Genomic DNA, 25,019 nt, shown 5'->3' with positions numbered 1-25,019 from the left:
ATAAAAAAATGCAACTAACGTAGCTGAAAATAAACTAAAATCTATTTCATCAAAATTAAAACTTTTTATAAATTACATTGAATGCATGTTTGTTAAAGAGATAAATAAAATTTTGTTTTAAAAAACAAAAATTATAATTCATGTAACATTTATTTTTAAGAAAAGTTTTACTTTTACAATCATTTTATAAAATTAATATTTCTCTTTAGATGTGGCCAAATGAACACAAGTTTTAATGGGAAATTTAACTTACGCTGAAAACAAAATAAAAAGTTACGATTAACTATAGTGTCACAGTTAGAATTAAAACTGTTAGTTTTAAAAGTATTAATTTTAAAAGTATTTTAAAAAAATTAAATAATTAGTAGTAAAAAACTTGAACGAACTGTCGATTACAAAATGTTGTAGAAATATTTTATACCTTTATTAATGAAATGAAACAATTACAAATAAAGTCGGTTACAATCTCAGAATAGATTAAGCTTATATCTTGAGATTGAAATAATATCAATAATAATATATTAAATTTAAATGTTTTTAGTATCTTTTCTTGTATTTTTATAAAATAATTTACTTAATATATCAAAAAAAAAAAAGAAAAAAATTTTTTTTTTTACCAACATTAGTTCCAAAACATGAACTTTCAACTTTAGTTCCAAAACATGAACTTTGATGAAAACAAATAATTGAGTATAAAACTGAAGTATACTTATAAAATTTAAAAAGTTTTGTTACCAGTGTGAATTTTAATAAACAATGTTATCAAAATGATACCGTAAAGCTTTGGAAGAAAAATATCAAAAATGAGATTTTTAAAATTTAAAACTCGATCATCGAACTTCAAAAAATATTTTAAAAAATTCGAAAAAAAAAAATGAAAATTTAAAACTAATCTATAGCTGATTGTATTTTACTTCCAACCGGATTTAAATCTAATTCAACACTGAAGAAAAGGTTTCGCAAAAAGGTTTTTTAAATTTTTGAACACAAAAATAATGAGTTTATTATTTTAAATGTTTCTAAATATTTGTTATGAATGTTTATATATAAATATTAACTAAAGGTAAAAACTTAGAAAACTTTTACCTTTGGTTGTTTATAAAATGTAATGTTTATTGGTGCGGTGTATCAGGATTAACCCTCAGACGGGAGTGGTTAATCAACTAAAAGCTTTTTTTGATATTTGTTCTAAGAATAATGAATGGGAGTTCTACTTGTTATATTTAGTCTCATTTACTAAATTTTACTCAAACATGCATACATTGCATTGAAATACACGTCCGCCGTTTTTTATACTTATTTGTATAACGGGTGATGCGGAAGTTATCGGACAAAATAGTTTATAAATAATATTTATAAATAAAAAAACAAGCTACTTTTATATTTTTTTAAATAAAGCATTTATCTTTTATTAAAAATATATTATTTTTTATATGAAAAAACACCACCATCTGCAATTGATCTCAATTTTGCTCTGACGCCTTTCATATGCGACTGTAAAAAGTTTAAATCAATTTCATGTAGTTTTAGTTTAATGCGATCAATCAAAACTTGCTCTGTTGAAGCTTGCCAATCTCCCTCATAAACCTTCTGTGCCAAATATCCCCAAAAATTTTCAATTGGTCGTGCTTGAGGCACATTTGGGGGATTGGATTCTTTATCAACGTAATAGACATATTGGTCCATCCAATTTAGAGAATCTTTAGAATAATGAGAACTTGCTAAATCTGCCCAAAATAAATAGTTAAAGTCTCCATAATACTTGTGAATAAATGGAAGAAGTCGTTTTTCTAAACATTCATTAATATAGATTGATGAATTGATCGCTACAGCCTTGGAAGTGCGAAACAATGGCTCGGACATACCACGGTCAGATATGGCTAACCACATTAATAATTTTTTTGGATATTTCTCTTTTCCTATAAAACGAACAATTTCTGGGCATGTCTTTTTGTTGTTTGTGTAGTATCCAGAATTTCCAGGCATGTTGTTCCTTGCAAAACAAAAATACTTTCATCGATGACTAGAAGCGATTTTGTGTTATAGAGTTGGTTAACTAGTTTCCTGCTACTTTTCTTTGCCTTTATTTGTTGTTCTATAGTGTATTTTGGAGTCTTTTCACGTTTTCTATATTTAATATTCATTTTTTTTAACTGACGACCAATTGTCGATTGATTTACACCGAATTTAATACCTATTTTTCTCTGACCGACCCCTTTTCGATTGTTGACAAGTCTCGTTAATTCGGCTTTCTTTTCTCTATTCCGGCTTTCTTTTCTCTATTCCAGGATTTCTACCAGAAAACGATTGAACAATTTCAAGTCTTTTTAGGTTATCATATATTGTAGTTCGAGCAAATCCTTCCTTTTCAAAATGATTTACAATTTTTTTTTTTATTTCAGGTTTTTTTACAAAAAAAAATTTTAGTCGCTTTCGAAAAGACTCTCGTTCAGCTGAATTTAACCTCATTTTAAATAATTGTGCTTCAAATAATAAAGTTTATATTTTATAGAACGTTTATGCCTACGCATAAAACCACAAAATCTAATTATTATGCTCAAATAATGAAATTAGGATTTGTCCGATAACTTCCGCATCACCCGTTACTTATTGTTACTGCTAACTTTTAAGTTTCTAGTTTTTTAATTTCTTGTATTTAAAAATAAACGTATTTTGTGGTTTTACTTTTTAGAAATATATAAAAGTTTAGATTATTTTTGGTCAAAGGTCAAGCTTGATTTTTATGTGAATGTTTTGTATGCTTGTAGACATTGTAATGACTTTAATGTTATTGAAAAATTACAAGTAAATATTAAACATTAGCAACAAATTTAATTTGTCACCTAAAAATATTGTTGAAGAAAGGCTTAAAAAATTTTCTATTTACATTTTCGATGCACCTGCCAATAGGGTTACCAATGTATTTCTTAATCTATATAGAACGCAAATGAAATTATAGTTTTAAATTCGATTTTATGACAAAATTAGTTATATACATAGGGATTATGTTATGTTATGTGATGCTTCAATATTAAAGCTTAAAGTAATATTAAGTTATAATCTTGTTATATAAATTAAATTATACAATTGCTTTACTTAATGCTAACGATAATGCTCATTTGTGCGTATTTGGACACAGAACCTTTGCAAATACAATGAAAATAATGCCAACGTGAGTAAATATTGCTGTAGAGAGCATAGATTAAAAAATTTAAAAAAATTTTTATTTTATTAATATGCATTATTTTTTTATTTAATCATATTTTTTTTTGTCTCTGAATTCGAATAAGCTCATATTTAAATATTTGAAATTTTGTTAAAATTTTTTTAAACTTGGTTTCAACTATATTGATTTAAGTTTTAAAAACAGTTTTGACTTAATGAATTTAAAATTTTATAAAACTATAAAAAAAAAACATTTATAACGTCGAACTTTTGTTAAGTTTAAGAGTCTTAAAGTTGAATTGTTAATTGATAAAAACAAAAACTTTCAGGGTAAACAGGCTTTAAAAGTCGTCTACCTAGTATTCGAAAATGAGCTTTTGGTTTATTTCTCACCAAAATATAAAACTTAATTCCATTATTAAATCCTATTAAAATTAGGATAAAACAGATGTTATAAAATACACATTTAACCTCAAGCCACGCTAAAATTGAATAGTTTTATGCACGTTTTGGAAAGAATGTTAGTTTGGATATATAAATTGAAACTTTTTATAAAAAAATACCTATATTCTAACAAAAAAAATTCCCCTTTCTATTCCTTTTATTAAAACTCCCCAATTAAATCAGGATTAAATATCAAAACCCCCTTTTTATTACCAGTCCCCTCTCCTTGTAGTAAAGACTCGAGAGTATGTACTTCGGTTCAAACTTTATATTACTTTGATGTTATAAAATTTGAAAAAAGTACTGCAGTACAACAACTATCATCATTTAACTTAGTGTATTTGAAAGCTTTTGACTAAATAGCCTACATATTTTATGATCATTTAATAGATAAGAATGTCTTTCATTAACTTCATCATGTAATAAACAAAATTCACAATTTAATGCATTTAAGATCATCACATCTTCTTTGGTCAAAAAAAGATCTAAAAATACCTAAAGATTTTGTGAATATTGTTTATAGAAAAAACTTTGAAATTAACCTTTAATAAAACTCAAATTAAGCAAATACTGCACAGCAAATACACTCGATTGAATTAAAATGCAATATTACCTTTTATACTACCCTCAAAGAGCATATTTGGAGAAAAAAGGACATCAAAATGACTAAAAACGGCTTATTTTAAGTGTCTTGAGGCTAAGACTGACATAAATATTTTTAATAAATTTTTTTCTAGGACATAAATATCTGATTTTTTAATTAAAAATAGAATTGTTTACATTTTAAATCAACTGAAATTTAGTTATTAGATTTAATTTAGTTTAGTATAGATTTAAATTAAGTTATTATATAATAATTATTATTATATAAAATTGCAATGAAAATGTAAAAGGAAATAGGAAACCCGTGTGAATTAAATAAAAAAAATTTAATCTAAATTATCTCACCAAAAAACTAGTAATTAGAGATTCAACTTCTTACAGGCACAGATATTTAACAACATCGAGCTTACCTGCAATTTTAACTGTATAAAACTTCTAAAAAGAATAATCTAGTTATAACGAAACTGTAATCATACTTTGATATTAATTTAGTTATAACTAAACTGTAAGTATACATTAAAGAAGGTTAAGAAATCTTGGATAAAGATGAGACTTGATGTTGTTAGTGACACTAAACTAAAAAACGTTCTCACAAAGTAAGAACAGTATTCTAGTCTGAAGAATAATTTTTAGCAAACCAGAAAAACCTTAAAAACAATCTTTCAGACATGCTAGATTTGAAAAACATATAAGATATAAAAATTACAACATAATAAAAGGATTTGATGTTTTTGGAAAACTTGAGGATTTGATGTTTTTGGAAAACTTGAGGATTTGATGTTTTCTGAAAACTTGGTTGGGGTAAGTAAGTTCATATTTAGAACAGAGGATTATAAGCTTAATAGAATGGTTGAACTTTACAACTAAAAAAAGTTTAGAAGATATTTTTGTTATTTATAATTTCAGTTAAAATTATTTATTTTTTTACTTGCTCGCAGCAGAGAATAACAGAAAAAAAAAAAGAACAAAGAAAGTGCAATCAATGGAGTCTAATTATAAAAATGAATTCAATTCTGATAACGACGCTTAAAATAAGCCGTTTTTAGATAGGATTTTAACAAGGAAAGAGTGATTCAATTTTTTGGGAGTTAGTTTAAACATATTTGCTTCAAATTTAAACGGCTTGGCTTTTTAAAATCAAAAGTTTTTTGTTTCTGAACACCCCTATTGTATATCTATTGCCTATATAATATAATTTACTGAATCAATTTTTGCGTGCTTAAAATTTTTGCTTGAAATTGTATTGTGTAATAAACGAACAGAAAAATTTTATGATTTGAATTAAAAACAAAACTTAAAAAAGGGTTAAAAAAAGGATCAAAAAAGGGTTTTCCAGTTTTGAATAAACGCTTTTAAAAAAAAGGGTTTTTAGAAAACCCTTAAAAGGTTCCACCTCGGGAAAAACAGAAAAAACCTTTTAAAGCTTTTTAAGCCCTTTCGTTTTCACAGTGAATAATCTGTTCTTACCGCTCTTTTGTCCAACTTTTGCACAATCTTACTTAATAAAGTGCCTATAGAATGTTGTTAGGTACTGACCAGAGCAGTGGCCAGGCTCACCCAGACCCCCAATTAGGATGAGAGGGGGGGCATTTTGTAAATCTAGTGGTCTTTTTGTAAATGTAAGGAGCTTTTTTACTATTGCTTTTATTAACTCCTCGTCTCTGTCTGTTTGTCTGTAAGCATCAAATCATGCAATTAATTTTTGAGTCACTTCCTGATGGTAGATTTTCTTCAAATTTTGCATACATACTCTTGAAAATAAAATATTCAATAATTAGTTTTGTTATAATTCAATTAATTTAGTTAATTTTAATTAGTAATTAATAAGTCTTTATATTTAAAAATCTTCCTCTTCAAAATATTTCTGAAAATGAACTTGAAAAAAAAAAGTTTTATAAAATTGGTAAAGTATCATAAAGTTTAGTATAGTACTTTATATGTAATTGAAAGGAAAAATATCTAAAATATCGCACTTTTAGCATAAATTTGAAATTAATGAAGGTAAAACATTAAAAAAAAAAAAAAAAAAAATCAACTTTTGAAAACTTATACTACTTTTACTCATGAAAGCAACACAAATTGCATATATTTATTAAATATTTCAAAATATTTAATGGAGAGAGACAGCAAAAGTTAGAAAAACAAGTACTGACATCTCTTTGACAGAAACTATAAATGCTAGCTAGTTTACTTAACAAAAACAAAGTATTGACTCACGCTTCTTTGCTGCTTGTTAGTTTATTGTGTTATTACGGATACAGCTAGACACTTGCTGCAAAAACAAATCACTGCGTCTTCAAACAATAAAAAATCATATCAAACTTATTTTGAAAAATAAATAGCAATTTAAATATGTACAAAATTTCTTTGGTAATATAATCAAAAAATTTTAAGTTAAAAAACAACTGTAGCACAACAACAGAGGTGGAAAAGTTATGAAATATGAATATTCCAGCATCATATAAACAATATAACTAATATTTAACCTCAACATAAACTTTTAAACACTAAAAGATTATTAGATATAATTTAAAACCTGTCAACTATTGACAGGGCACTATTTTACAGCCTTCCAGGAGGTTTTAAACTTTTTATAATAATACATTTTTAACACTAAAAGATTATTAGATAAAATTCATAACCTGTCAATCATTGACAGGGTACTATCTAATTCTAAATTTAAATTCATTGAATCAATGAAATTAAATTTAGAATTTGTATAAAAACAAGATAGTAAAATAAAAGAAGTAAATTAAAATATTTGATAAACGATTTGCCTTCACATTTAGGGTTGGAGCAGCAAACTATTTGGGGTAATTTTTGTTTCATAAACGTGATCGTGGCAATTTTTTATAAAACATCCTCATTTAATATAAGAATAAACTGACATAAATAAGTTTTTACAATGCCAGAAGTGTTATTACTAAAACGTCATAAAATCCTGCGTCGGCCAAAATTAAAACAACAACAAAAAAAACAAACTGTAATTGATTAGAATTATATTTAAAATTAAAGTATATTTTAGCTTGCCTTGGTTATAATTAACTTTTCAGATATCACCTTTGTACTTTTTCAAAATATTCTGTAAACAACTTAGTGTGATAAAAGATTACATAAATCACAAGTCAAAATGAAGGCATTCTACTGTTTTATAAGAAACTTATTTGATTTGATTTTTTTGAAAGGTCAATATAACAATGATTTTTTTTTAAAGCAAAGCCAAGAAATGCTGCAACTGCTGCTCTCTTTTTGTTCGTTTGATATTAATAACATTTGTGTCAATATAGCTCTTTCTTTTCCCAATAACTCTAAACGAACTTGTATGTTGATATAACAAATAACGGTTTTAAAATGTTTAAAACTTTAGATTGCCAAGCCTCTATATATTGATTGTATGTAACGTATGAGTTTTACTTTGGTGTGATGTACCACTTTTTTATTACCTATTCTATTAAGAACTTTCTTTTTTACATAGTATATAAATATCTACAGTTGACTTGAAATACCACTCTTTCGAGTTGATTGACAAGAAAAAAACTGAGAAGAGATAAAAATCATTGAAAATGAATTATTATATAATCATTATTGTATTATTATCACAACTAATATTATTATATTTCCATTATTAATATACAAAATAAATATTTATTGAAATTAATTTTGCATTAGACTCATATGCAAGTAATTTTAGTAATAGTATATTTGTTGGACCGCTAGCTATTTGACTTTTTTTATCTTTTTTAGTTTTATTTTTTTTAATTTTTTTATCTTTACATCTATATCTTTATATTTATATATATATCAATATCTATATCATATATATCTATAACATTTATATCTATATCATCTATATCTTTACATCTGTATCCTTATATCTATATAAATTTTATTATCTTTACAACTTTTAAATTGTTTTACCTTTTTTTTATTTTTTTGAATTTTTTTATTTTTACATTTTCTATAATTAAAATGCTCACTTGCTGCTTAAAAACACCCACTGGCGAGCTCTCAGAAACTGTTAATCTTATCAATTTAAAATATAATCTTAAATTATGTTCAACAAAAATTTTATAATTAAAATAACTGAACTATATTTTTTATATACATCAGCGCCGTACCAGCTAAAGGGTTTAAAAAGGATAAAATACATGAAGTAGAAAAAGATAATGCTGGACAAAAGAAAAGAAACTGGTTTTATTAATTAGCCACTGAGAAAATCAATAGTAAAAAATAGAAGAAATTGCAGAGTTTTGAAGCAAAAGAATTATTAGGAAACTATTAAGAAACGATGAAGGAGAATTATATGTTGTTGGCAGTAAAAAAACAAACTAACAAGTTTAATCTGTAAGTTCAAGTTGTTGAAATCTTAAAGCAGAAGATTTTACTTAAAGATAAAGAAAAAAGAAGAAAAATAAGGTAAATAAAAATACAAGGAAAGCATACAAAAAAAAAAAAAAGCTGCGGCTATGACGATAGTTTTCAAATAACAGAAAATGTGGTTTAATAGTGATATTAGTGATACAGGTTTCATTATATAGAACGAGGTGCTACTTTTGCAGTTACAAATATTTCAATAGATTGACACAAAACATTCAAGTTAATTGTCACAAAAACATTCAGGTTAATAAATGTGATAATAGTATAACCTGAAGTAATAAAGAGAGTGAAGAACTACTGTTATTTAAGATTTCTACATCTTATTCTTCAGAATTAGAAAACCATGGCCCCTATGTAAGTATCTGTGGAAATCTTTATGAAGAGAAAGTTAAACAACATTACATATAACAAATATGAAGATTTGTGCAAAGCAACTTTTACAGAAAAAAAAAAACATTAAAATATTTATGTAAACTTCTCTAAAAAAGTTGCAAAATATTGTTAAACATACTAAATAAAAAAAGAAAATCATGTAGAGAAATTATATAAAATAGCTAATAATTTAAAAAATTTAAAATAGCTTAATTTTAAAATTTAAAATAGCCTGATAATTAAAAAAAGATTTTAATGACGAAAATATTTTGATGTCTTTAAGTTTTCTCTTTAAAAAAATGACACCATTATAAAATATAGTAAACTTTTGTATAAAAAGACTTTTTATAAAATAAGTTTTAAATTTCTAAGTTTTTTATACTTTTTGAACATATGTAAATTCATTGAAAACGACTACTAATAATGCAACAAAATCTTAGAACAAATACTTACTAACCCAAAATAGAAAACAAAAGTGAAGACCCCTCTTTAGACTTTTTTGAAGGATTCAGGTTAACAAGAAACTGTAATAAACAATTTTGGCTTTTATAAGTCAATCCACAAATCATTGGTAAACAACTCTCCAGCTTTTTATTGGCCATAATCTCTTCACTACTTAAACAATTATATGCATATACAGATGCACAAAACTCCATTACTGTCAAATGCGCAAATTGGTAACAATAGCCTAGATGTGTTTCAATTCTTTCAATAAAACCAAAAAGACTTTCATCAACTTCATTAAAGTCATTGATAAACAGTGAAACTTCCTCTTTTGAAAAAATAAATTTATTTTCAATAAACAATTCAAAAGCTATCCTACAAATGTTTAATACATATTTATTATTACTTTCATTTCCCATCATTTCATAAACCAACCCATTGTTTTTGATAATGTGTTTTTGCAAAAAGTATAAAAAAATATTTGCATACAATTCTGTCATCGTTAAGAAAGAAGTTGTATATATTTTGCTTGAATCACTAATAATTTTACACATTAAAGATAAATAAAACGGAACAGATGCCATAACTTTTGCAATAGGAGATTCCTTTAAAGTTGATTTTACAACTTCCTTTTTTTCTTCTTTAACATGTTTTTTTACAAAATTTTTAATTCCATTTTTGTTAAACCCCATTATTTGAATTGTTAACTTATCACTATGCTCTGTATATATTTTTTGGTATTTATCAATTGCATAAACTCTACCAGCAACTACATGTTTATAATTTTGAATTTCTACTAAAGCACTAACAATTGAATAGGTACAACTTAAACTTGGATTTAAAAATTCATTTAAATATTTAAATTCATCTATTCCATCAATTATAAACAGTGCATTGTGCTTACTAATATTAAAATCATTTATAATATCTTTGTACAAAACATGTAGTAATTCATTAATACTCGAAATATTTTGATATTGGTTAAACTTCCTGCATTCCAAATAAAAAACAAGTTCAACATTATTCCAAATCAAATTATTTGACCAATCAAGCAAACATTTTCTGAGCAACCATGTTTTCCCAATACCAGCTATTCCAGATATTAAGATTGCAGAATTTTCTTTCATAAATATGTCACTGTATGGAATTGGTTTATAACTCATTTGCTTTTCAAGAAATTTCTTTCGTTCATCACTACAAACAACATCAATTTGAGCATCATATGCATCAACAATACATAGATCAACAAACTTTTCTATTAGATAAACATTAGCATGTTCTTTTAATAGTGGTTGAACTTCATTTATTTTCCCATAATTTTTTTGATAATAATTTTTTAGTGCTGTGCATACCTCTGATATATCTAAACATAAATCATCATTATAATATGCTAGCAATTTCTGGTGATTTAAATCATAACTAAAATGTAATGTAGTTATGTGAAGTTAAACTTCTAAAAAACATCTTATTTAAGAATAATTAAAGTTATAACTACAAACTACTATAATTACCATTTTTGACATGAACTCTGCTAGCAATATCAGGTGGATTTGAAGAGTCTAAATGATAGTTATGCAAAAAACTTTTCTTCTGACAATGTTTTCATTTAAGGTTATAATTATCTTTTGATTTATCTAACAAATTTATAATCTATAAAGTTAATACTGTGCATGAACACTAAATTCAACCTCAAATACTTTAACATCTCACTATTAAAGATTAAAAAAGGTGAATGATTTTCATATGTATAAATATAATCCTATGTTAATTATATACCATTAAAATAGAAAGACAAACAACATGTAATTTTTAATCTCGATAGAGATAAAAAATTACATCTTTAAAACAGAAACCATAACAAATGAGGCTGTTGTTATGAAAACCATGTTGAGTGCTTTACTACCCATTGAATATTACACAACTCAATGGAATTCTACACAATTAACACAACAAAAAGATAAGAATAATGTTTGCACAGTAACACATTATAAAACTAGTTTTTACGGTTATTCATGTGATTGAAGTTTTGTGCTACTTTATTGTTTTTATCAAGTTAACAATAATAATCTTTGTTAGGGTTAGTCTTTATGATCTCTTGTTGTGTGAATTTTGTACTATTAACTATTTTATATTATTTATTATTTCATATATAACTATTTAAAAAAATTGTCTTGAATTGTAACACTCACAAATAATAATATGTTAAAACACTGCATCTATGCCACCTTGAAAAAAATCCTAAACTGTTTAAAAATTATTTTTTTGCTGTTGTGCTTTCATTAATAGAACCCCTTCCTCTTCAGCCTGTTAACAAGCTAGATATTTCTTGGTATAGATAAACAAACTTATTGATAACAATATAAAAATATTTATAAATTTTGAAATCAAAGGTTTCAAGCTAAAAGCTCAAATCAAAGCTGCACAACAAATCTGTATCAACAATATACTTACTAGCTAATACTTTTTAATTAGATCAAATAGTTCTAAATCAGCACAATAAACATTTTGTTTCTAAACAATACATTTATTTAACCTTGAACTTTTTATCAGAATTTACATGTGCTAATTTAACAACAACAACAACAACAACAACAACAACAACAACAACTACAATGACAACAATCGCAAAAACAAGAAATGCAATGGCAACAATGAAAACAGCAACAAGTAAATTGACTATATTTTATATACAATGTCTTTATTTAAATTTAAATATTAAAATTATTTCATTAATTTTAGATTTATTGTATAAAGCAATTTTATGCTTTTGAACAAAAAGGAGGGACCCACACCCTCTTAAGCGCATTGTCTAGGCAAAATAGACAAACAATAACCCCTTATTTCATTGAAGTGGTGCCTCATTATAACTAAGTCTAAACTTGGCACTTTTTTTTTTGTGAATTGCATGATTGTAGATTTAATTAAATAATTTTTGTGAACATATATCTTCCTTTCTATTTTTAGTTTTGTTTTTTGTATATAGTCATGTAAATGATGCTACTGTAAATATATATTATTTTATTCCACAATTTTATAAGAAATTTTGTAACAATTTATAAATAACAATCAAAGAAAAATAAAGCCTAAACTATTCTGATGCATTTTGAACAGACTCATTTGGAGATTATGTTCTATTGATAAGAAATATAAAATATTTAATTGCGTTAGTTAAAGATAACACTGATAAACAAAAAAAAATTTATTGTGCATATCTTGTTAACTAGGTGGTTTTTTAAAACAAATTAAATATGCTGATTTCAAATATGTAAACCATTTTTCACCATCACGCCAAGTTGTAAAGATATTTGGGTTCAAATCTTTAGTATTTAAGGTAAAGTCCCTAATATTGTCGAAAAAAAAGTTATTTAAAAGTATGTCAACCTGGGTCTCAAAAGAAGCGTATTTTCATAGAGATTTTAGAAAAGATAAATATTTTTACTTAAAATTTATTGACAAAAAAAAATTATGTGAAAAAATGCTAAAAACTTTTAAAAAAATTTTAACAAAATGTTTCTCAGCAATAATACAAAAGGTACTTATTTTTATTACAAACAAATACCATTTTAAAAATCTCTATGAAAATACGCTTCTTTCGAAACCCAGGTTGACATACTTTTGAATAACTTTTTTTTCGACAATATTTAAGACTTAATACTAAAATACTAAAGATTTGAAACCAAATATCTTTACAACTTGACGTGATGGTGAAAAATGGTTTGCATATTTGAAATCAGCATATTTAATTTGTTTTAAAAAACCACCTAGTTAACAAGATATGCACAATAAAATTTTTTTTTGTTGACCTGTGTAATTGCTAAAGTATACTAATATCATATTTCTGTATTTTTTATTCTTTTTGATATAAGGCTATTGTAGATTTTCAAACCCTTTGTTTGCATACCATTGTATAGTTTTTATTTCTTTAAAACATTTTTTTTAGTCTAAAGGTGAATTATAAGTTATTTTGTTATTGTTTTTTTACGTTGATGAATTTTTCCTTAAATTGTTAAGTTCTGGAAAGTTTTCAATTTATTTTGCACTGCCTATAATATATTTGATTTTTTTTCTATAATATAAAGTTTTTTCAGGAAGTTAACTTATGTCATTTTTAATTAAAAATAAAGAAAGTAGATTAAAAGCAAAGCGGACACTCTGCACAAAAAGATTTAATATTAAATTAAATTCTCAATATCAAAAATATCTTTTTTAATATTGAGTATTTTTAGGATTTTTTCTTTCTTAAATATAGTTGTTTATTAGAGCTATTTTAGAGTTAAAAAAAATATTTATAAACTTCAAGCTTCTATTAAAAATAAGACATTATTTTTCTAAAAAGTGTCAGCTTTCCGGAAAATTGTCCCCAAAAGCAGAGAGTTCTAAATTATATGAAAAAAAACATAGATAAATTCAATATTTTTATTTTTAATGTTAAATATACACATGATAATAATACAAACAGAAAAAACTAGAAAAAATAAAAAAATATAAGCAAGCTTGAGTTTGAAATAAAAAAAAAATTTTATAAACTAGGTTCTGCAACTTTGTGTGCAAACAGAAGCAGAACTCACAGAGCCAAAAACTGCAACTTGATTTTTAACAAGTTATTCATAAAACTTGCATTTCAAGCTTTTCAGTTTTAAAACTTTTTCAGCATTTTGTTGTACTTTTTTTCTTATACTTTTTTTTGACTCGCTAATTCTTCTTGAATGGTTAAATTTAAACCTCGAATTGAAGTTGGGGTTGAAGTTAGAGTTAAATGCAGAATTAAGGTTTGTGTTTTTTGAGCAGTTTGAGGCAAAGATCATGGGTTGCGCACTGATTTTGTAACTGCTGATGATGTTATTAAGGTGTTATTAAAAGTTTGACAAACTTGTAATTTTGATTTTTCAATGCTTTCTTAATTTAATGGGATGAGTTTTCAAAACCAGTTATAAATTGAGCACGAGTTTAAGCTTCGGAGCTTTTAAACAACTGTACAACTGTACAAGAGAAACATTTTTTTTTGATAAATTGCTGAAACCACTTTCAGTTTAGAATTTTCTTAAAATATCATGCCAAGTATCTTGGACATGGCAAAATATCCAAAATCAAGAGGCAGCAGAATGTGAGAGGAATGGGTGGGAACGCAAACTAGTGTTATATTGTTTTCATTACACTTCAAGTGCTACACTTAATGACACAGGTGTACTGAGGCCATTCAAAAAATATTTTGACCACCAATTTTTTGAAAGTGAGGAAAAAACATTTTGTCAAGCCACTGCAAAAATTGATTACTTTTCATCCAACCAGATGGTGATGTTGTGTGAGTTAATTCTTTGATTTGTAAACAACAAAAGGCAATCCAACAGAAGGAATCGGTTAGCATTAACATAATTAAGAACAGTGTAGTTTACTTTTTCGTTATTTCCAGTTAGTACTGGTGGACGCTTTGTATATCATCTAGTAATCGTTTTCGCATTGCCTTTGTCACCATTGAAACTAATTTTATCACATTTCCACAAACTCATGGCTTTACTAATACCTACTTTTGCCAAATCAAAATATTTTTTGTTGTGTTGCGACTCCCAACTACTATTAGTCTTATTTGATTTTCAGTTGGATAACATTGATTTTGGTATGGGGAGAATTGAGTTTAAGCTCAAACTAACATTTTCAATATTATCCAATGTTCTTTTTAATGTCTCCTTAGTATAAGTCTTCTAAGACTTTAAAAGATATTTGAAATCGAAGAAAAACGCACTTTGTGGTTACTTTGTGTACTTTTGCACTTTAACTTCAACAGTATAAGTGCCAAAGTACAAAACTAATTAACACGAAAGTGTGAAAACTCATTTAACCCAAATGAAAAAAACTTAATCTGTGTAAATAAATAATAAAATAAATTAACATAATAAATTTAATAACGTGAAAAAATAATAACCATTAAGCTATTAACTTTTAATAGATTATAGGAATTACAGTTTTTTTCCAGTTTAAGGTGAAAACTAAAAAAAATTTTTGTTTCTGCTAAAACATTTTAATGGAATAAATTTTAGAAAATCTAAAACTAATTTTGGAATTAGCAGAAAAGTTCAAGCAAAATAGCTTAATTTGTTTTTAAATTGTTTTAAAAAAAAATTGACTTTAGGCGTTATAATTTTTTTGAACTTAAATTTCTTATTAAAGCATCAATTTTAATTTTTTTTAAATTTTATTATTTTTCACACATTGAAAGTTAAAAACTTTTTTAAAATTTGCAAATATCTATACCTTTAGTGATGATATTTAGTTTTCGCAACAAATGCCCGCTTTTGCCCACTGTCCGGTTTGTTGGACTTTTACTCTATTTAGAATAAATGATTATATTTATAGCAGGCATAAATAAGTAAAAATAAATGATTATATTTATTGCAGAAATAAATGATTATATTTATAGCAGGCATTCTTTTAAAATTTCCTCTTTAAAGTTAAAAACAAAGATATAAAAATTGTTTCTCATATTAGTGATGGTTAACAAGCATTGTACTTTTAGAAATGAGTTTAATTTTGAAATCTCTGTTGGATATACCTTTAAATATATTATAGAAGGCCTCCTAGGCAAAGACTTAAGAGGTAAACAGATTCTGTTTACCTCTTAAGTCTGTTGACCAGCCTCGCACCCCTTCTTCATCTATTAGGCTAGCGCAGATGTATTTTTAATACATTGTTTCCAGTTTAGGATGTTGAATACTGGATCTTCTTGATTCAATGAATGCATGGGTTTTGCTTGTTTCTCTATTTTTATGACTAGGCAACTCATTCTATTATCTTCAAATAAAGGTACTGCTCTAAAACTCAGTTTTATGGTTCTGAGGCCGGCTGGTAGTCAGGTTTCCAGAAATCTATGGTAGCTCTCACAGAGGTTGATTCCATTAACAGCTAAAGAATATCAAAGTACTTACAGTGCCATGTTGGGCATCGATAGTGTCCCTGTTCTTACTTTTGGTATGCATTGCAGAGGCCACAATTGGAGCCCTTTGTTATGGCTTAGGGTTTATTAGAAGAAATGAGGCAATTGCTTAAGCTATTAAACAGTGTAATGAGTACTATCTATGCTTTGAGTCAAGTTATTTAACAAATTTTAAAATGAATAAAGTACCAAAATCTATAAAACACAAAAAACCATTATCAAAACCAAATTCTCTAAACCTATCATTCACTAATATTTGTGGTCTTCAAAGTAACTTTTCTTCTGTTGAGTCTTATCTCTTGCAAAGTTCACCAGACCTACTTGCTCTTTGTGAGACTAATTTGAGTTCAGTCTCATCTTGTGATCTTAGTGTTAATGGTTATCTACCCTTAATTTGTTAAGACTCCAATAGTCACATGCTTGGTCTGGGCATTTACATTCGTCAGAATTCACCAATTTTTAGGAAAACTAGATTTGAATCCACAGACTATTCTTTTATGTGACTTTGTACTACTTCACTTTATTGCCATTCTTTGTTCTATATCGCTCTCCTTCATCTCAAGACTTTACTCTTTTTGATATTATTTCTGATCATATTGACCAAGCCCTCTCTCTATCCATCAGCAAATATTGCTGTTGCTGCTGACTTAAATGCTCTTCACACTGAATGGCTTGGCTCTAGTGTCAGTGACTCTGCAGGCATTAAAACCCACAACTTTCTCTCTCAATCTCTAACTCAAATAGTCAACTCTCCAACACGCTTTCCAGACAACCTAAATCATTTACCTTCTCTACTCGACTAATGTCTAGTTTCTAATCCTAGTCAATGCTCAGTCTCTCCACATTCACCCTTAGGTGCTTCTGATCACAGTTTGATCTATCTAAAACTATTATCTCATTCTTCTTCATCATCTGAATCCCCCCTACTATCGTACCTCTTATAATTACCATAATGCTGACTGGGACTTCTTTGGTGATGGTCCTTTGGGTAGAAATCATCTACCCAAAGGGCCATCATGAAGATAAAGAGGTCATCTTGCTCGATAAAGAGATGCAACCTTAGCATCTGCTAAGGTTGCATCTCTTTATCGAGCTAGACACTTTCTTTCTCCAGATTCTATTCTCTATCTCTATAATTCTCAAATCTGTCCTTGTATAGAATACTGTTACCATATCTGGTGTGGATCTTCTAATGATGCCCTTTCTCTTTTAGACAAGGTGCAAAAACGAATTGTAAACATAGTTGGACCTGCTCTTGCCGCCATCCTCCAGTCATTATCACATCGTCAAAATGTTGCTTCTCTTTCTCTTTTTTAAAAATACAATAATAGGCACTGCTTTAAGAACCTAGCATCTTTTATGCCATCTACTAAAATTCATTCTCGTGTTACTCCTCATTCAATTAAGTCTCTTCATTTTTCTGTGACTGTTCCTAACTGCTCCAAAAACCCTTACTCATCTAGTTTTTTTCCTTGAAGATCAGTTCTTTAAAATTCACTTCGTTCATCTTGTTTTCCTGATTCATTTAATTTGCATTCCTTTAAGTTGCCTGTAAATCGTTATCTTGGTCTTCAACCTTCATCTTTTCTCTTCCAGTAACTTCCAACTCTAATTAGTGGTTGCTTGCAGCCTTGTTGGAAGGGTTTAAAAAAAAAATCTATATATATATATATATATATATATATATATATATATATATATATATATATATATATATATATATATATATATATATATATATACTTTCTCTTTTCTTCAAATACTATAATGGGCATTGCTCTAAAGAGCTAGCTTCTCTTGTGCCATCTTCTAAAACTCATTCTTGTGTTACTTTTCTTTCAATTAAGTCTCATTTTTTTTTGTGAGTGTGTCTAAGTGCTCCAAAAACTCTTATTTGTCTAGTTTTTTTCCTTGAACATCTGTTCTTTGGAATTCGCTTCCTTCATCGTGCTTACCTGATTCTTTGCATTCCTTTAAGTCGTCTGTTAATCTTTATCTTGCTCTACAATCTTCATCTTTTCTCTTCTAGTAACTTCTAACTCTAATTAGTGGTTGCTTGCAGCCTTGTTAGAATTCAAGATGTTTAATATATATATATATGTATATATATATATATATATATATATATATATATATATATATATATATATATATATATATATATATATATATATATATATATATATATATATTGTCATATAATCTATTTGTATACTTTTTTCGTAGCTTTTTCGTGCTAATTATAAGCTATTGCAATAAATGAATTATTTTTAATCAATTTGTAATTATCAATTATGGGTTTACAATTTTTTTTTTCTAATTTTGAATTGTAACAGAATCCTCAAATATCAACTAGTCTTAGCGGAGGCAAAGAAAAAGCGACTAACAGCCACTTTAAATTTAAAAAATACATGGATTTCAAAATAATTAATTTAAAAAAATTACAAGTTCGTTAATTTTTAGGCATTAACTTATTTATTGTGTGTTTAGTTTTTATCATGAAGAACTAATTTTCAGATAAAAATTTAAACAAATAAAAAATTAAAATTTTGACCGTCTGAAAATACAATAGACCATCAATTTCTATGTGTTATGACTGACCACTTGCCATCTATTTCTTATTTTTCATGCTAGAAAACCTGTAACTTTGCAAAAAACAAAAAAAAATAGTTTTTAGTAAACAAAATATGTTCATCAAATGTGCATATTTATGGAGGTAATAGTGAAAGCATATTTATTTACAACTCTATTGATCATTAAACCTAACGATTTTAACATAAATCATGCATATTGTAATCATTAGGTGTTGAAATAATAAATAAATTTGCTAAATACATTACATAAATGCTCTAGACAACTGGTAAACTGAAATATTCAAAACTTGTGAATATTTCTACTTGTGAATAGTTTTGTTTATTCTAATTTACCAGCTCGTTGTACAACCTAACTAGTTATGTTACTAGTTATTACCTATATTATTGATAAATTAATAATTATATATTTTTAAAACAAAATTATTCATAATTTTAAGAGAAAAAAACAACTTTGTTAAACTGCACTTTAGAGAATTCCGAATCAAAGCAACGTTTACTTAACTATGACTTTGATATACTTTATCAAAGTAATAGTTAACTTTGATAATTTTTTGATAATTTCATGAAAGTGGAAAGATTTAATTATGAGTTTCAAAGTAAGTAATTCCCCTCATCATTATTAAACATCATTACGTCAGCTTTTTTTACTTATTAAAAACAAAAATTAATAAGTTTATTACGAAATGTTGACACAATGTATTGCTGTATTTTACTTTAGTTTCAGTTTGTTTTGTGTTTTTTAATTTATTTTTTTAGTTTTGTTTGGTTTGTGTTTCTAAATTTATTATACATAAATATTATTTGTTAAAGTAAATTTTGATTTACTAGGTATGTATTTGCAACTTTTTTTGTTATTTTTTATGTAATATAAATTGAAAATAAATGTAAATTTTAAAGAAATTATACCAAAAATATTTTTTTTTGTTCACCAGAAAATCCATATGCAGACGGCGTTTACGTCAATAATTCTAAGGAAAATATTTAAATAATTCTAAGGAAATTAAGTCAATAACTCTAAGGAAAATATTTTACGTCAATAATTCTAAGGAAAATATTTATATATATTTTTTCTGGCAAAACTTTACTGGCAATATTTTAAGTAAACATTGCATAAATAAGACAAACCATTAACTGCTTATTTTCACCATGATTATTTTTATTTGCTTCATCCTAATGAGTGCAATTTTTATTTGAAAGTACATTAATAAATTTTGCTACTAAGGCTTAAAACAAACTTTGAAAGTTGGAAAACACAATGAAATTGTACAAAGCCTCTACCTAGTAGCAAAAGTATTTAAAGTAAATATACATTGCTATCAAAACTTCACAGTAGACTCAGTACTGATTCGAATTTCTTAGATAACTCATCTACAAATATTTCTTCAAATTGAATGGTTTTTGCATAAACTATACATAAATTAGCTTTATGATTGCAAAATAATTAAGAAAATTTAATTTTTGATTTTAACGCCAAAATAATATCAGACATTTTATTAATCAGTTGTTAAAAAAAAAAACATATAAGTAAAACTAAGGCAAATGTACACACGAAAACCTTTAAGAGATGTTTTAAAAAAGCTTTAATTAAATGTATATATTAAATGATTTAGACAGAATCATCATCTAAGAACTTTTATCAAATACAACACAACCTACAGATTCAATGCATCTATTCTTGAAATGCTTAATAAATTAAAAAAAAAAAAAGCACAAGAACTTATACAGTGACTTATACAGTAAAACTTATACAGTTATACATGACTTATACAGTTAACTTATACAGTATACTAGAAGACTATGTTTCTAATTTGTTTGCTTTATAACAAAAAGACATTAATGCCTCTTGTTTTGAAATCATTACTAAGAAATATACAAAGAAAAATAAATTAATTACCCTCTGCCTACTACCACCTTTGCTGATTTCACTTTTCCAACAAAAGAAATGTTTTGTGACAGCGATAAGGAAGAGTTCAAAGCATGCATACGTAGAGACAACCAATATAACTTATCAAGGTTGACTGATGCTTCGATTGGGTAGAAAAACATTTACTGCCTAATGCCATTACAGATTTCAATTTAAATTAATTGTTTTGTTGAACAGTTATGCTGTTCTATAAAAATATGTGAAACTATTTTATAGTTTTAAAGAAATAATTTTAAACTTTGAAAGAAATATCAATTCAGATATTTAAGTTAATCATTATTACAATTTTTCTTAATTATTTTTGTAGAACTGAGTTTAAAAAACAGGCTAAATAACAAATCATTTACTTATAATTTTATAAATTTTAAACTAATGACTCTATGGTATTTTTAAGGTATATTAAATATAGCATATTTATTTATATACTCTTTATTCTTTAAGGTATATTAAATATAGCATATTTATTTATATACTCTTTATAGTATATTTATAATATATTAGGATTTTAGGGTATACTTTAAATCAATAAAAATGCTATATTTAAAACAAAAATTAATAAGTTTAAAAATTGCTATATGAATATTTCTTTTCTGCCTGAATTACTAATGAAAAATAAATTAATGGTTGCATTTCTCACTATTTATAAGAAACTCTTTCTCAATTATTTCAACAGTATTTTTATGTCCAAATGATAACAACTCTATCTTTAACTGTTCCCATTTTGAGATCCCATTACGTTCAATCCACATATCTATGACAGCAACTGCTTTTGCTTGTGCGGTTTTTTCATCAGTTTTAATGTTGTTAACATCATATTGAGATAAATTAAGATGACGTCCAAAAGAGTCAAATTTACCTCCAACGAAATGACCAACTCTGCCAACAATTTTTGGAGTCAGTAAAAATTGAATATCATTCCCTAATGTGCAAAAAAAGTTTGTTAAATATATATTAAAAATATTGATATTATTGATAGGTCAGATTGAAAAAAAAAATTACCATAAACAAATAAACTTTTATAAATGAAGTAATACCGGTAAAACCACAGATGTACACTTTTTAACAATTTCAATTTTTAACAAGTTTTATATATTTTTATAATATTTTAGTACTAAGCAATATTATTTCAAAAATTAAGAACAAGAAAACTATGTATTAAGGTTCAGTGGTCATTTTAAAAAACTGGCAACTTTGAAACAAACCATTGTCAAATGTTTACGGGTAAAAAACACAGTTGTCCAGGTTATTTATAACTAAAGGAATAATAATAAAAGCATAAGTCGCATGATCAACTTTTACCCTTAAAAAAAACACGTTGGATGAAGTAAAGCAACAATACACTTACAGAAAAACATTTGAAAAAAAAAACAATATATATATATCCGTTACTATGTGTTATATATAGATATATTCACACACATATATATGTGTATATATAATATATATATATTTTTTATTATATATATAATACATAAAATGTATATAATATATATATATTTTTATTATATATATAATACATATAATATATATATATATATTTTTGTTATATATATAATATATAAAATATATATATATAATATATATATATATAATATATATATATATATATTTATTTATTGTATATATAATACATATAATATATATAATATATATATATATTTTTATTATATTTATATATATATATTATATATATATATATATTATACATATATTATATATATATATATATATATATATATATATATATATATATATATATATATATATATATATATATATATATATATATATATATATATATATATAGCCAAAGAGCTATGTAAAATAATGTCAACGAAGAACAACTGAATGTGAGGAAATACTATAAAAAAGAAAACTAATTTAACTGGAATAAAACCATTTTAGAAATTGCAATAGTGTTTCATTGTTTTCAAAGCACTTTGATAGTATGCTCAATACTTATTTAATATTAACTATACCTTGTTTATGTTATTAGATTTCTGTTTGAACATCAGAAATTAGCACAATTAATTTCTTTTTTCCTAATATAAGGATTTATATTAGGCATATGATATAAGTAAAAAGCTATGGGCAGAAATAGTAATTACGGTCATCACCCTAGACCTCCAAATGATGTGAAAATGCACCAAACATAAATGTACTTGTAGAAAAAATTTGAACGATCAAATTTATCAAAGTTGAATGCACACTATGAATTTTTTTAACACCGTTCCACTTGATTTCCTATTCACCTTCAACTCCTGCCTTTCGTAAATGGCTGTATGTACAGGTATATTATAGTCAATGGCTATAAATTACTGCATATTATTGTAAATAGTTCTTTACCAAAGTTTGAAAATTTGGTTATATTTTTTGTATACTAGCTTTTAACCTAGTAGACATTCTTATATGTTCAATATACTAATGGTAAATAACTGTTTTGCAATCTTTAACTGTCAATATATATGGAGTTATAGTCTAAAACACTTTTTAATATTGTTAAATAAATGTTTTGATTAAATGTACAAACTAGACATTTAGATAAACTATACATTTAATTAAAGAATTGTACATTTAATTCCTAAACATTTTTACTTGATCACTAATTTAAAATTAGATATCAGAATCACGAATTTGTTAAGAATGAAATCAAATCCAAGTAATACCAATAAATTAGTTCTTAGAAAAAACTGTATTCTGAATAAAATACTCTCAAATTAGTCTCTAATCTAAAAATCAAAGTAATAACCCCAACTAAATATTCAGTAATACTAATATTGTTACTTTTATCATTATTGCTATTATTATTATTATTCTTATTATCATTATTATTACTATAGTAAGTATTATTACATGACATTACTATATTATTATAAATATTATTGATATTGATATTATTCTTATTATTGTTGTTAGTGTTACTAATTGTGATATTATTATAAAATTATAACTAGTTTAATGCTGATCAAACTAGTTTGATCGACATTTAAAGATGAAGCACTCAACAATGGAAGACTCTATAACATAGCAGAGAATGACCAGAATTTTACTTACCAAGAACGAGAAGATATTTTAAGTTGCACTGTGGATATCTACTTAAGTAAGCTAAGAATTTATCACCTTCATTCAGCTAATGCTAGCAATGTCACTGATTAAAGTAGCGAAGAAAGCTGCTACAGTAATGATTTTAGTTCTACATCTGAATCGGATGGATAAACATTTCATTTAAAATTTTTTACTCGTAAGTCAATTTATGTATGTAAGTCACTTAAGTCTTTTTGTGTTTTGTTATATATGCTTTTGTTTCGCTCATGTATGTTTGTGTTCTGTCTCAACCTCTGGCGCAGTGCTAAGCCACCCATAAGTCACTTTATGTATGTATTTATGTTTGTGTTTTGTTGTGTATGCTTTCGTTTCGTTCATGTATGTTTGTGCTCTGTCTCAACCTTTGGTGCAGTGCTGATCCACTCGTAAGTCACTTTATGTATGTATTTATGTTTGTGTTGTGAACAATATTGTCTAATGTTGGATATGGCTCCTTAACTTGTAGTTTTGTAGAGCTCTCTTCTTATGGGATGCTGCTTGCCTACTCTGTAGTTTGTGCACAAAACAGTTTTCTAGTTTTATTGTTTAGATTTAGTCTCATAAAATCATTGCATTACTGAAGAGTCCTAGAAGACGAAACACTATTGTATGTTACTCTCGAGTCCTTAATACAAGGGGGGATGGGAATCAAAAGGTGGGTGAGAATTATAGTCTTCAATATTAATCAGTAAATAGTATGCTTTTTAAATCGTAAGGCCAATTTTAACTTAAACTTTTTTTTTAGTTTTGAGAAATAATTTTTTTGTTTAGGGGGCTTAATATGCTTAGGGTGGATGGAAAAATTTTCTGAAAATTTATTTATAAACATCCGCCCCTCCAACTTCAATTAAGTACTCGAGAGTACATATATTTATGTTTGTGTCCTGTCGTGACTGCAGGCGCGGTGCTTGTTTATCCGCGTGTTACTTTGTATGCATGTTTGTGTTAAGTAACCAGAACCTTCTTGTATGTTTATTTCATATTTAGTTTTATTAACTTTGATGATTATTAATAATTTCATTGAAAAACGCAATTATTGTTGTAAGTCTTTATGTTTAAAAAATAAATCGTAAAAACTGCTTTT

The 25,019-nt window shown here is 25.9% G+C and overlaps 1 protein-coding gene across 4 annotated transcripts in view; it reads right to left on the bottom strand.

Annotated features, from left to right (window-relative positions):
• The window catches only part of LOC105847329 (NACHT, LRR and PYD domains-containing protein 3-like), a 30,865-nt gene that overhangs the window by 1,428 nt on the left and 4,418 nt on the right, over window positions 1-25,019 (bottom strand). For 2 of the 4 annotated variants that reach the window (XM_065787485.1, XM_065787486.1), the window contains exons 4-6: window positions 21,489-21,770; window positions 10,917-10,964; window positions 9,220-10,768 (exon numbers count right to left, since the gene is read on the bottom strand). In XM_065787485.1, coding sequence (XP_065643557.1) covers window positions 9,414-10,768; window positions 10,917-10,964; window positions 21,489-21,770 — 1,685 coding nt within the window. In that variant the 3' untranslated portion in view covers window positions 9,220-9,413. Of the gene's footprint in view, window positions 1-6,429; window positions 6,507-9,219; window positions 10,769-10,916; window positions 10,965-21,488; window positions 21,771-25,019 lie in introns of those variants that run through there. The other 2 variants (XR_010635703.1, XM_065787484.1) reach the window with 2 other exon arrangements.

The sequence above is a fragment of the Hydra vulgaris genome, chromosome 01, assembly GCF_038396675.1.
Source record: "Hydra vulgaris chromosome 01, alternate assembly HydraT2T_AEP".
Lineage (NCBI taxonomy): Eukaryota > Metazoa > Cnidaria > Hydrozoa > Anthoathecata > Hydridae > Hydra > Hydra vulgaris.
Note: the sequence above shows the minus strand (reverse complement) of the source record. Positions and strands in the feature narration are given on the sequence as shown.